Source organism: Dermochelys coriacea, chromosome 15 (assembly GCF_009764565.3).
Source record: "Dermochelys coriacea isolate rDerCor1 chromosome 15, rDerCor1.pri.v4, whole genome shotgun sequence".
Classification (NCBI taxonomy): Eukaryota; Metazoa; Chordata; order Testudines; family Dermochelyidae; genus Dermochelys; species Dermochelys coriacea.
Genome location: NC_050082.1, coordinates 20,537,866 through 20,549,348, shown reverse-complemented (window position 1 = coordinate 20,549,348; position 11,483 = coordinate 20,537,866). Strand labels below are relative to the sequence as shown.

At 43.2% G+C, this 11,483-nt stretch overlaps 1 protein-coding gene across 2 annotated transcripts; it reads left to right on the top strand.

Moving 5' to 3' along the window:
* Positions 1 to 1,035: 1,035 nt before the first annotated feature.
* Positions 1,036 to 7,888, top strand: RAN (RAN, member RAS oncogene family). 2 transcript variants are annotated; one of them, XM_038373730.2, is made up of 7 exons: positions 1,036 to 1,631; positions 2,433 to 2,475; positions 3,933 to 4,017; positions 4,101 to 4,226; positions 5,144 to 5,331; positions 6,056 to 6,226; positions 6,360 to 7,888. In XM_038373730.2, the coding sequence occupies exons 2-7, from the start codon at positions 2,440 to 2,442 to the stop codon at positions 6,402 to 6,404; spliced, it is 651 nt and encodes a 216-aa protein (XP_038229658.1). In that variant the 5' UTR covers positions 1,036 to 1,631; positions 2,433 to 2,439; the 3' UTR covers positions 6,405 to 7,888. The 2 variants fall into 2 exon arrangements, with proteins under 2 accessions (XP_038229658.1, XP_043353828.1); XM_043497893.1 differs by lacking the exons at positions 1,036 to 1,631; positions 2,433 to 2,475 and adding exons at positions 2,599 to 2,870; positions 3,073 to 3,712 and having other exon boundaries at positions 3,883 to 4,017.
* The last annotated feature ends 3,595 nt before the right edge of the window (positions 7,889 to 11,483 follow it).

The following is an 11,483-nucleotide window of genomic DNA, read 5'->3' as shown; positions in this document are numbered from 1 at the left end:
TCGAGTCACTCCTATTTACATCCCTGTGCCCGCGTCTGCGCAGGTGCTCCTGACTGACCACACTGATGCAGCCAAAAGCACCTAGGACATGATGACAACGGTTATCAGGCCTATTACACTGTCTGCTACCACAAGGCAATGAGCTGCTGCTGTGTAGCAATGCAGTACCGTGTCTGCCAGCAGCCAGGAGACGTATGGTGACAGTGAGTTGAGCGGGCTCCATGCTTGCCGTGGTAACCCAGGGAAAAAAGGCATGAAATGATTGTCTGCCGTTGCTTTCACGGAGGGAGGGAACTGATGCATGATGGCATGTACCCAGAACCACCTGCGACAATGTTTTTGCCCCATCAGGCATTGGGATCTCAACCCAGAATTCCAATGGGCGGCAGAGACTGCGGGAACTGTGCGATAGCTCCCACAGTGCAACGCTCCAGAAGTCAACACTAGCCTCGGTACTGTGGAAGCACTCCGCTGAGGTAATGCACTTAGAGCATTTTGTGTGGGGACACGCACAATCCACGATATTAAAACGACTTCTAAAAATTCGACCTACTTTCATAGTGTAGACATATCTGATGTGCAAACCACTCCACTAAACAGGTTTTGCTTTATTTACACATACATTCCTGGGGAAAGCAAACCAGAACATGGAAAAGAACAGTAACTCCAACGGTGAAGATGATAAAAAGGCACGTTTCAGGGTAGCAGCCGGGTTAGTCTGTATCCGCAAAAAGAAGGGGAGGACTTGTGGTACCTCAGAGACTAACAAATTTATTAGAGCATAAGCTTTCCTGAGCTACAGCTCACTTCAGCGGCATGTGTAATCTCTCCATCTGGGACACAAGGGGCCAGATCCTGAAGTTGTTACTCCCAGTTAAGTCCTTTTGCTGCTTCTAATTAGAGTCTGCGAGGCGGCCAGGTGTGGTAGAGCGCCTCCCCTCGCCACCGGGCTCCTCCATCTCCATCGTCTACGCTCCGGATTTAGCGCCGGACCGGGAGCTAATAACAGCCCGAAGGGCGGGGCTGCTTGTAGAACGGGGGGGGCTGGTCCCCCCTCAGGGTTGGGTTGTGCACACGAGGCCCTTTGAGGGCGGGAACGGCGAAGCGCGCTCAGCCCCCCACCCTGGCGGACGCAGAAAGGCTGAGGAGGACCCCGCTCCGCCGAGGACGCTTTTTAGGGAGGGGGCGTGGAGCGGAAGAAGGAATGTGGAGGCGGGGGGCAAACGCCGCACGCCCGGGTTCTCTGCACGGGCCGCGAGCGAGCCCAGGACCAGAGCGAGCGTTCTACGTCACGCCGCGTGGGCGGGGCGCGAGCGTCTCGATTCCCGCGTTTCTAGACCCGGAAGAGCGATTGATTCCCTTTTCGCTCTGTGCAACTAACGTAACGCTTGCGCGTGGTCTCCCAGCATTCCAACGGCGGTTAGAAAAACGCCTCCGGAAGCGGCGCGCGCGGTCGGAGGGAGGGAACTCACCGCCCCCCTCCCCCGATCCCGCTATCACGTGACGCTAGACCACTCCCTCCTCTCCCTGTGTCCGCGCGGCGTCGCACTCCGGGTATTTGAACCGCGCTTCCGCCATCTTCCCAGCGCCTAGTCACTGAGGGGAGCGACACCGAGAGACGTCTCGGGAAGGTAACGGGGCCAGGCCTCCTCCCTTTCCCCGTAGGGCTCGAGGGAAGTGGGATGGGCTTAGGAAGGGGTAGAGGGATGAGCGAGGGGGATGGTAGTCGCCGGTCGCCGCCTAGGAACGGGGCGGCGGGGGGGAGGTGAGGCCTGGCCGGGGGCCGCTCCCGTCTCCTTTCTTTCGCGAGGGGGCGTCTGGGCCCGTTCGCCAGATAAGGCGGGAGAGGCCTGGCTGGAGGAGCCGAGCAGGGGCCTGATGCGGCCTGGGTACCCGCAGGGGGGGAGGGGAAGTGGCGCGCGCTGCTCCGTCATCGTGGCGCTGGGAGGCCGCGCGGCCCGTTGCAGGGGGTGGGGGAGCGGCAGGCAGGTTGGGCCCCTCCGGAGTCCCAGGCCCGGGCCGACGCTTGATAGGCACCGAGATGGTCTCCCCTCAGCGGGGGGATGTTGGCTCGGCGCGGAAGGCGGGAACTGGGACGGGCACCCCCGGGGGCGAGTCCAAGCTCGTCTCCCCCTGGGGGCGCCTTGCAGGCCCCGTGGTTCAGTCCCCCCGTATCGGGCCTGGCGAAAGCGGGGTTCAGGCGGCTCCCTCTCTAGGGGCGGGGGCGTGCGGCCGCCATTATCGCTCATTCTCGCGCCCCATGCGGCGCGGCGCTTCCTGTCCCGATGAATGGGGCCGGGACCACGCGGGCAGTTGGCGGGCTGGGAGGAGCCCGGGCCTCCGCGCCGGAGGCGGCTGGTGACCGCAGCGCAGAGCACCGGACCCTGCGCTGTCTGGCGGGCTGAGCGCTCACGCTGCCATTTCTCCCGCAGACCCAGCATGGCCGCCCAAGGAGAGCCCCAAGTGCAGTTTAAGGTAAGGAGCTGGCCTTGTGCGGGCAGGTCTGACTCGCTGGCGCAGCTTCATGTATGGTTCCTGGCTGGCGTTAGCGCAGCCGTGGGTTTGGAGCGGAGGTTTTTACTCTACTTACCATTGTACAGTAAGTTTCCACAAGCTAGGGCCTAGAGTGAATTTCCATTATGCCAGGCATGTTAGCTGTTGTTCCTAATTCGAATTGTAGTTTGTTTAAACTTTTAAAATCGTTGTGGTGCGCAACATAAAATCTAAGCCGATTATGAATTAAAAGTACTTCCAAATGCTTCCTCTCCCTAGTTCCTTTGTCACTTTTTTGCTTTGAGGTAGTCTCCTAACTTACCATTTCTTTCCTGTGTTGTGTGGAAACGTTAGATGGCAGGAAAAACTCATTTGAGGTAGGTTTCAGAGTAGCAGCCGTGTTAGTCTGTATTCGCAAAAAGAAAAGGAGTACTTGTGGCACCTTAGAGCTTTCGTGAGCTACAGCTCACTTCATCGGATGCATTCCTTGATGAAGTGAGCTGTAGCTAACGAAAGCTTATGCTCTAATAAATTTGTTAGTCTCTAAGGTGCCACAAGTACTCCTTTTCTTCATTTGAGGTAGTTTGCTGTTTAGTGCAGTGTTATAGCAACGAGTCTGAGAGAGTGTGTATAAATCTTGGGTGTTCGTGGTTGTCTTTTTTATTTATTATCTAATGCCCTATTAAACACTAGGAAAGGTAAATAGTTTTTTCTTTTCTAAAACTCAAATACTGTTGCATATTTCTTGGTTTGGACAATGCAAGTCAACTTCATGCTGTGGCTCTAATGTGCTTGCCCAACACTTGTAGTGTTTGAATTACAAGCACTGTAAGAGGGTCTTGTATAGAACCATTTCAATTTTTCAAAAAATTGGATCTGATAACAACATTCTAAAAAGATGTTCTTAAAGAACCTGCACTCTAAGGCCAAATCTAGAATGTTCTTTTATCTGGATTTAATAATCTCTAACTGATAGAACCAAATTTAACACTTTTCTTTTCATTGAAAGCTATGTGGTGTTGCATAAGGCAACTTGAAATTGAGGTAATGTCAAAGAATGAAATATATAACAAGTTGGCCATTAACTGCTTTTAGGTAGCTTGTAACTTAAAAAAAACCCAAAACAATGTAATCCCCCTATATGGAGAAATTTGTAGGATTTGTGTTTTAATTAAAAATTACCTAAAAGTGGTTAATAGGTGACAGTAGTTTTATAAAGGTTTCAGAGTAGCAGCCGTGTTAGTCTGTATTTGCAAAAAGAAAAGGAGTACTTGTGGCACCTTAGAGACTAACAAATTTATTAGAGCATAAGCTTTCGTGAGCTACAGCTCACTTCATCGGATGCATTTGGTGGAAAAAACAGGGGAGATTGATATATTTTATATAAAGAGACTTTAAAATGTGTTTGGCTTGATTTGTTTTCTGAAATCTTTCAACAGCTTGTCTTGGTTGGTGATGGTGGTACTGGTAAAACAACATTTGTAAAACGTCATTTGACTGGTGAATTTGAAAAGAAGTATGTAGGTATGTTTAAACACTTGGAGAATTCTAGTACTAGTTTCAAATATTACATAAGCAGTTTCTAAATTTTAATGTTTTAATTGCAGCTACACTGGGTGTTGAAGTCCATCCTCTGGTGTTCCACACTAACAGAGGCCCTATTAAATTTAATGTATGGGACACGGCTGGTCAGGAGAAATTTGGTGGTCTGCGGGATGGTTATTATATTCAGGGTAAGTGTAAAACTGCACAATATTTACGGTAACTCCACCATAACTTTACAGGGAGGGGTCAGAAATATGACAATAGCTGTACAAAAAAAGAGCATCCTGCCCTAAGCAAATTGTAGCCATGTCAGCATGAGGAAGTAGTCACGCTATTCTGTATATTGTTTTCTAATAATCTGTGGAACTTTCCAGTAAAGTTAAATGGCATAACAAACTAATCAAGAAATCGCTTGTCAGGCTTAAATTGCCCCCTTAAAGAGAATTGGAAACTGCATTAAACAGGAGTTTTTTCCCTTTAAATTTTTCTAAATTCCTTATGTATTTGACTCAGTTGAGTGTATTTAATTCTTTGCAGAACATCTTTAAAGAGTTTGTCCTCTTACCTGCCTTTAGAAATATGAGGAGCAAAGTCTGGCCTCTTTGTTCTTTGAAAAGCTCCTTGGACTAGGGTGGGAGACACAAGGTCATCCTGAGATACGTACCATAAGCTCTCAAGTAGCTCAAGACCAGGATAGGTTGTCTGAGACTGGTTTACACCTACTTGAATCATGTTTTTGATAAATATTTGGGCAAATCAAACTTCTTGGGGAAGCCTCTGTGTGTGCCCTATCCACGTAATACCATGGTTTTCAATAGGATTACTTGCATGAATAAAATTACTGGGTGCCTTAGCATTTGTAGGATTGGGTCCTAAGATGTGAGCAGGCAAATAATCCTGGGCTGGCCTAAGGAACTCCTATATTCTTTTTGCTTGTTAAGCAGGAGGTATCCTGACAGAATTCTTAGGCAGAAAATTAGAAGTGTGAAATAGAGTGGACAAACTGAGGGTTGTATTTACAGGAGGACCACCCATTCATATATCTTTCATCCAGCGCTAGTATACACTTCAATAAATTCAAGCTTTCATATTATTTATCTTTCAGCTCAGTGTGCCATCATCATGTTTGATGTAACATCAAGAGTTACATACAAGAATGTACCTAACTGGCATAGAGATCTGGTACGAGTATGTGAAAACATCCCTATAGTGTTGTGTGGCAACAAAGTGGATATTAAGGACAGAAAAGTCAAGGCAAAGTCAATTGTCTTCCACAGGAAGAAGAATCTTCAGGTATGATGGCTGACTGTTTTCAGGAATCTTATGTTTTGATTTTAGTCTATTGACCTAAACAGTACTATTGCAGTCCTTTTATTTTGAAGGTAAAATGCAATGCTGAGCACTTACGCATTTCTCATTACCAATGATAGCTAACTATAAATGCAGTAAAACATCAGATCGCTTCTTTTTTTCCATAAGAAAAGAATTGAGGATCTTAACAATTGATGCAGATAGGAGGTTAAAGGTGTTATATTCCCTTCATTAGGACTAATATTGACTTCTGCCTGAGATGTAGGACCCTGACTTCAATCTTGATTTAAAGCTTTTAATACAGTGAAAAGGGAACCATAACGTTCATTAGAATTTGATAAAAATTCAGAGCAGTCAAATGTGAATGTGTTCAGAGTGGAGCTCTTCACAAAGTCTTGTGCACTTAAGAAAAATAAAAACAGATTCTTACTACAATAAAAATCGAGGTTTAGGTCCAGAAATCTGATGCCTTGATAGACAACTGAAATGTCTTGTCTTGTCTTGCTTTTTGTTACGGGACTGTTTGGTGGCCTGTTTCTATCGTGTGCCAAACCACTTTAGCTTGGCAAAAATCACTGGGAGTAAAGCAGGTGAAGACCTTGCAGTTGAGATGCTGGTCAGAGCCAAACTTAGCAGTATAACAAGGTCTGACTTTCCAACAGTAAATGTGTTAACATATTTCGTGAGTGTGTACTCTCTTTTGCAGTACTATGATATCTCCGCTAAGAGTAACTACAACTTTGAGAAGCCCTTCCTCTGGCTTGCCAGGAAGCTAATTGGAGATCCCAACTTGGAGTTTGTTGCCATGCCTGCTCTTGCACCCCCAGAGGTTGTTATGGACCCAGCATTGGCAGCACAGTATGAGCAAGACTTACAGGTAACTGCTATAATAAAATGGTACAGAGTTGCAAATGTTTGTCCTTTTCTCTAACATTGATGCCTGAGAAATCAACTGCTATAAGGAGTTCAAACTCTATAACTAGTTGTAAATATAATTTTATCTGTTTCAGATTGCTCAGACCACTGCCCTGCCAGATGAAGATGATGACCTGTAAGGGATGAAGCTGGAGCCCAGCGTCAGAAGTCTAGTTTTATAGGCAACTGTCCTGTGATGTCAGTGGTGCAGCGTGTTTGCCACTTTATTATCTAGCTGAGCAGAACATGTGCTTAATCTTTGGGATGCTGAGAGATGAATGGGCTTCGGAGTGAATGTGGCAGTTTAAAAAAAAAAAAAAAATTCCTTCATATTTTGGACCTGCATATCTAGCTGTTTTTTTGGACTGCAATTACTTCCCCCTTGAGTTTCAAATCTAACTAAGACTGCTGCAGTCACATCAAAGTATTCAGTGGTAAATCTTGTTTGTTACTGTCATTCCCATTCTTTTTTTGTTTAGATCATAATAAAGTTGTATTTCAAATATCTAAACAAGTGAACTTTCATGCATTGCTAGGAGTAATTTAAATGTCTTCTATCCTTTGAATAGATGCTAATATAGTATTGAATGTTAATTTGATTTTTCACACTTGGAATAGGTATGCAACAAGTAGTAAATTAAAAGGTAATCTAGTAAGCTCTTACAAGCTGCTTGAAGCCTACCTGATTTAAACACTGACTTTTAAAACCCCGAAGTGTATCTTAACTAGGGAAAACAAAAGCAGTGAACATCTGAAGGTTTGTCTACAGGTTAAAATAGTGTGCTTGGGGGGGATTAGTCTGCGTAGACCATGCTTGTGCACACAAAAAGTTGCCTGGTGTGTACACCAGGGAACTTTAAATGTGTACAAGCATGGTTGACATGGGCCAACTACTGCATGTGTTAATATGCTTTTTAAAATCACCCCCTTGTGCACATTACCCTACCATGTAGACAGTTCCTGAAGGATTGGCAAGTGTAAATGGATTGAAACAAGTTTAAAATGCAGGTCTAAACCTGTTAAAGGCTGAATTTGAAATACAGATACTGCCTGCTGAGATTCTTATTCTAGGAATACAGTACCAAGCTCAACCTCCATGCTGCCTTTTTTAAAAAAAAAACTAAATTGCAAACCAGAACTGAAGATTGATCTATTAAAATGAACTTTGAAATTCAGAGGGCTCCATGCTATAGCAACCAGAAACTAGTAGTCAACGCACCTGTTTATATTAAGTGATGTACAAATTATAGCAGCGCTAGTGTTCTGCTATAGTTAAGGCTGAGTGTTCCTCAGTGTATACAGTGAAATGGGCTCTTCGCTGAGCATTGTAACTCACTTTCCACTGAAGAGTTACAATTAGTTAAAACTTGAGTCTAATTCCATGCTTGACTGAAGTACATAAGTCTTTACCAAACTGCACCAAGTTCTAAATTTGAAAATAGCTTATTGCAGCACAGATAGTGGAAAATGTCAACTTTAACACTAAATTTACTGGCACTTATACACACCAAAATGGAAGTGTTTAAGGGAAATAATTTTCAGTAGTGTTCAATTAAGTACATGAATCCATCAGTTTTGTATTTTTGGTTTCTTAATAAAGTGAAGCATTTCATTTATTCCTCAACTTGCATGTTTATGTACATAGTTATTACTGACACTGTTTTTTAAACTTGGATAAGACTACCAACCTAAAGCACCCTTGTTACCAGCAACAAGTGGACTGTCATTGTCACATTTCCTTCCAAAAACATTTAGACATGATTAGTCAGATTTCTAATGGTCTAGACTCACTTTGGAAACTAGTTTACAGATAGTTATGGCTTAAGGGGAGGAGCTGAAATGGTCCTTCAGGGGCAGGATTAATAGTAGCCTTTTCATTCTGCATTTAATTTTATCTGCAGTCAAGACATCCAGGTTCTCTTCCAAAGCTTCAGCTGGACTGGTCTTTTCAATAGCACAGTCTGCTTGAATCAAACAGCCCGTGAACATAGGCTTCTGCTTCATGTATTCTGCCACTAAGGTTTAGGCTATGGTTACAGTTTGAGGTAGGGCTGTGATTAGATTCCTAATTTGAAGAAAAATGTGCTAGAATTGCACACTAAACATAAGTGGTCACAGCAGCATGAGCAGTGGGATGGGCTAGTTACATGGAATGTGTGCCTGTCTGAGACCCTACCCCTGCACTTGTGACAACTAGCCCCTTGCACTACTGTGGCTAAACTGCATTTAGCATGCTAGTTTAATCAGAATTAATGCATATTTTGCCTTGAAGTGGCAATCACACCCGCTCCCCCCAGCTGAAAATGTAGACATATCCTAAATCAGTGGTCTCCAAGCTGGCGTGAGGCATGGAGGAACACTTGGGGGGGCATAGCTGGACCTAAGCCACTGGCCCTGGCTGAGGCCTTGGGTTTGGCCTTAACCCTAGCACTTCTCCTGGCTGTGGCCTCAGCTGCAGCTCTGGCTCGCAGAGTGTGGACAGGTTACATTATGGCTAAGTGGGGATACAAAAGTTTGGGGACCACTGCTCTAAATGAACACTATTCACTAACGCTGCCTGGTTTAAACTCACCTATTTATTAGGTTCTACAACATAGATTTTTTGCTTTTAAAGTTCACTGGTTCCTTTCTGGAAATAGATGAATTTCAGTCTTCGTGTCTTGTTCCATCAGTACATACAACTAGCTTTATGTACAGTTAGTTTGCAAGTTGGCCCTAGCTTCCTGCCCCTCCTCCCCCAAAAAGGTTTCTTGTCACCACTTTTACCCCTTAATTGTTTTAGCAGGAGAATCCCTAGTAGCCATGACTTCTTTGTTTTGCATGTATTGTGGCTTCTATAAAGTAGTGGAGTATAGCTACATCAGGGGATGGCAACCTTTCAGAAGTGGTATGCCAAGTCTTCACTCTTATTCACTCTAATTTATGGTTTCATGTGCCAGAAATACATTTTAACTTTTTTAGAAGGTCTTTATAAGTCCATAATATATCACTAAACTATTGTATGTAAAGTAAATAAGGTTTTTAAAATGTTTAAGAAGCTTTGTTTAAAATTAAATTAAAATGCAGAGCACCTGGACTGGAGGTCAGGACCCGGGCAGTGCGAGTGCCACTGAAAATCAGCATGCGTGCCATAGGTTGCCTACTCCGAGCTACATTATAGTTTTGTCTGATGTGCACATACTTTAAGCTATCCAAAGTGCAAACAGAGCATCATAAAATAATGATTTTTCTAAAATACCATACACTGGATCTTTCAGTTGTTGGAGTTTGACTTCTAGTGACCTTCCCATTCATCCCCCTCAAATCTATTAGTCTTCCTGGACCTTTTCACTGCAACATCATTTGGCCTAGTAAAGTAGGCTGAAATCTTTCTTGAAGTCTCATTGCAGGTTTTTCAGGTGACTGGAGGATGGTGCTGTAGAATAGCAAAGTTATTCCATGTTTATAGGGCTGAGTTCATGCTCTGTCCACAGCATTTCCAGGGTCGGTTAGACTAGGGACCTGAACTGATCCTGTGTCAATGAGACCAATATGTCTTAGTGTCTCAGATTTTTTTAATATACCCTATTGTGATTTGTAAGAAATAAGATTTATTTTTGCTAATGTTTCAGGATTAATTTGTGTTAGAGGACCACTGTCTTGCTAAATTTAAAAGCATGATGAAAGTTTTAACAGTCTTATAATGATGGCAGCTTGTATATGTTGTTAAAAGGGCTTAACTGAGTTATGTTTTAGAGCTTCCAGGTGATAGCATTACTTGAACGTATGCAAACATAATAAGAGAACATTAGGTAGAGCATTTCCTGATAATTCAACACAATCTGCATAACCATGTCTTTAAATCATTTAAATCCACTCATCTCAGCCTGAACTACAGTGGTGCTACCACCACATAATATTCTATTCTTCCTATATATATAGTACCTTTTGTCCTAAAGTGATAAACTGTTGCAGGGATAATTTTATTCTATTTATTTTCTTTGATTTTTTTTTTCTTTCAGATGTTGATATTGCTTGTCCCTTAATAAATGGTCAGGAAAATAAAATGTTCCTTAAACTCTATGAATACCTCCACCTAGTGGTATGAGTTATACATTAGAATACAGAAAAAAAAAAAAAAGAAAAAAACTTCAAAAACAGACTCCAGGGAGAGTCTGAATTGGAATTAATTTGCAAATTGGATACAATTAATTTAGGCTTGAATAGAGACTGGGAGTGGATGGGTCATTACACAAAGTAAAACTATTTCCCCATGTTATTTCTCCCACCCCACCTCCCAGTGTTCCTCAGACGTTCTTGTTAACTGCTGGAAATGGCCCACCTTGATTATCGCCATAAAAGGTTTTCCTCCTCCCCCCTGCTGGTAATAGCTCATCTTAAGTGATCACTCTCTTTACAGTGTGTATGATAAAACCCATTGTTTCATGTTCTCTGTGTGTGTGTGTATATAAATCTCCCCACTGTATTTTCCACCGAATGCATCCGACGAAGTGAGCTGTAGCTCACGAAAGCTTATGCTCAAATAAATTTGTTAGTCTTTAAGGTGCCACAAGTACTCCTTTTCTTATTAGAATACAGTACTTCACTTATTCCAAATGAATGCCTTAATCAGTTAAAGCCAAACTTTTCACTTTTTGATATTCCACTTACATAGCTGCTGAATTTTCATGTTAACTTGGGATACAAGAAGGGTCACTTCATATGCTGTCTATTTCACTTTATTTAAGTTGGCAATCTGCCTCTGTATGAGATTTCTAGTTTCTGACATTTTGCAACCTGAACCAAATATGTTCATTTTTAAAAAACTTTTTTATTTTGTCCTTGAGGTTCTGCATTTTTGTTCTAGCTTTCAAATATAGAGTGGGGTATTGGCAAATATATTATGCCTGGTAATGTGCTGAAGCTCCAGTATTTTTGATGCTAAATCTAATGGACATTATTGAAAATAAAATGTGGAAATGAGCTAAAGATCCTGTACAAGATTTTTCCATTAAATTTGCTAATGATATTGAGCCATGTCCTGGGCTATGCTAAGCATTCATTTTACCACTCCCATTGGCAAAGGAGACTGAAAACTGCCCTTAGTGGACCATTGAACATTTCCACGGGAAATCTATAACAGAGCACTGGAATGCGTTGTATGCTATTTTCAACCATTTTGGGCCAAAACATTTTCTGAACGCTGACCTTTGGTCTTTTGTTACTAAAATGGGAGGTTG

Coding starts and splice junctions, on each gene's coding strand:
- RAN (XM_038373730.2), top strand. CDS start 2,440: ATGGCCGCCCAAGGAGAGCCCCAAGTGCAGTTTAAG. Junction 4,018..4,100: donor ATTTGAAAAGAAGTATGTAG/GTATGTTTAAAC, acceptor TTTTAATTGCAG/CTACACTGGGTGTTGAAGTC. Junction 6,227..6,359: donor AGTATGAGCAAGACTTACAG/GTAACTGCTATA, acceptor TATCTGTTTCAG/ATTGCTCAGACCACTGCCCT.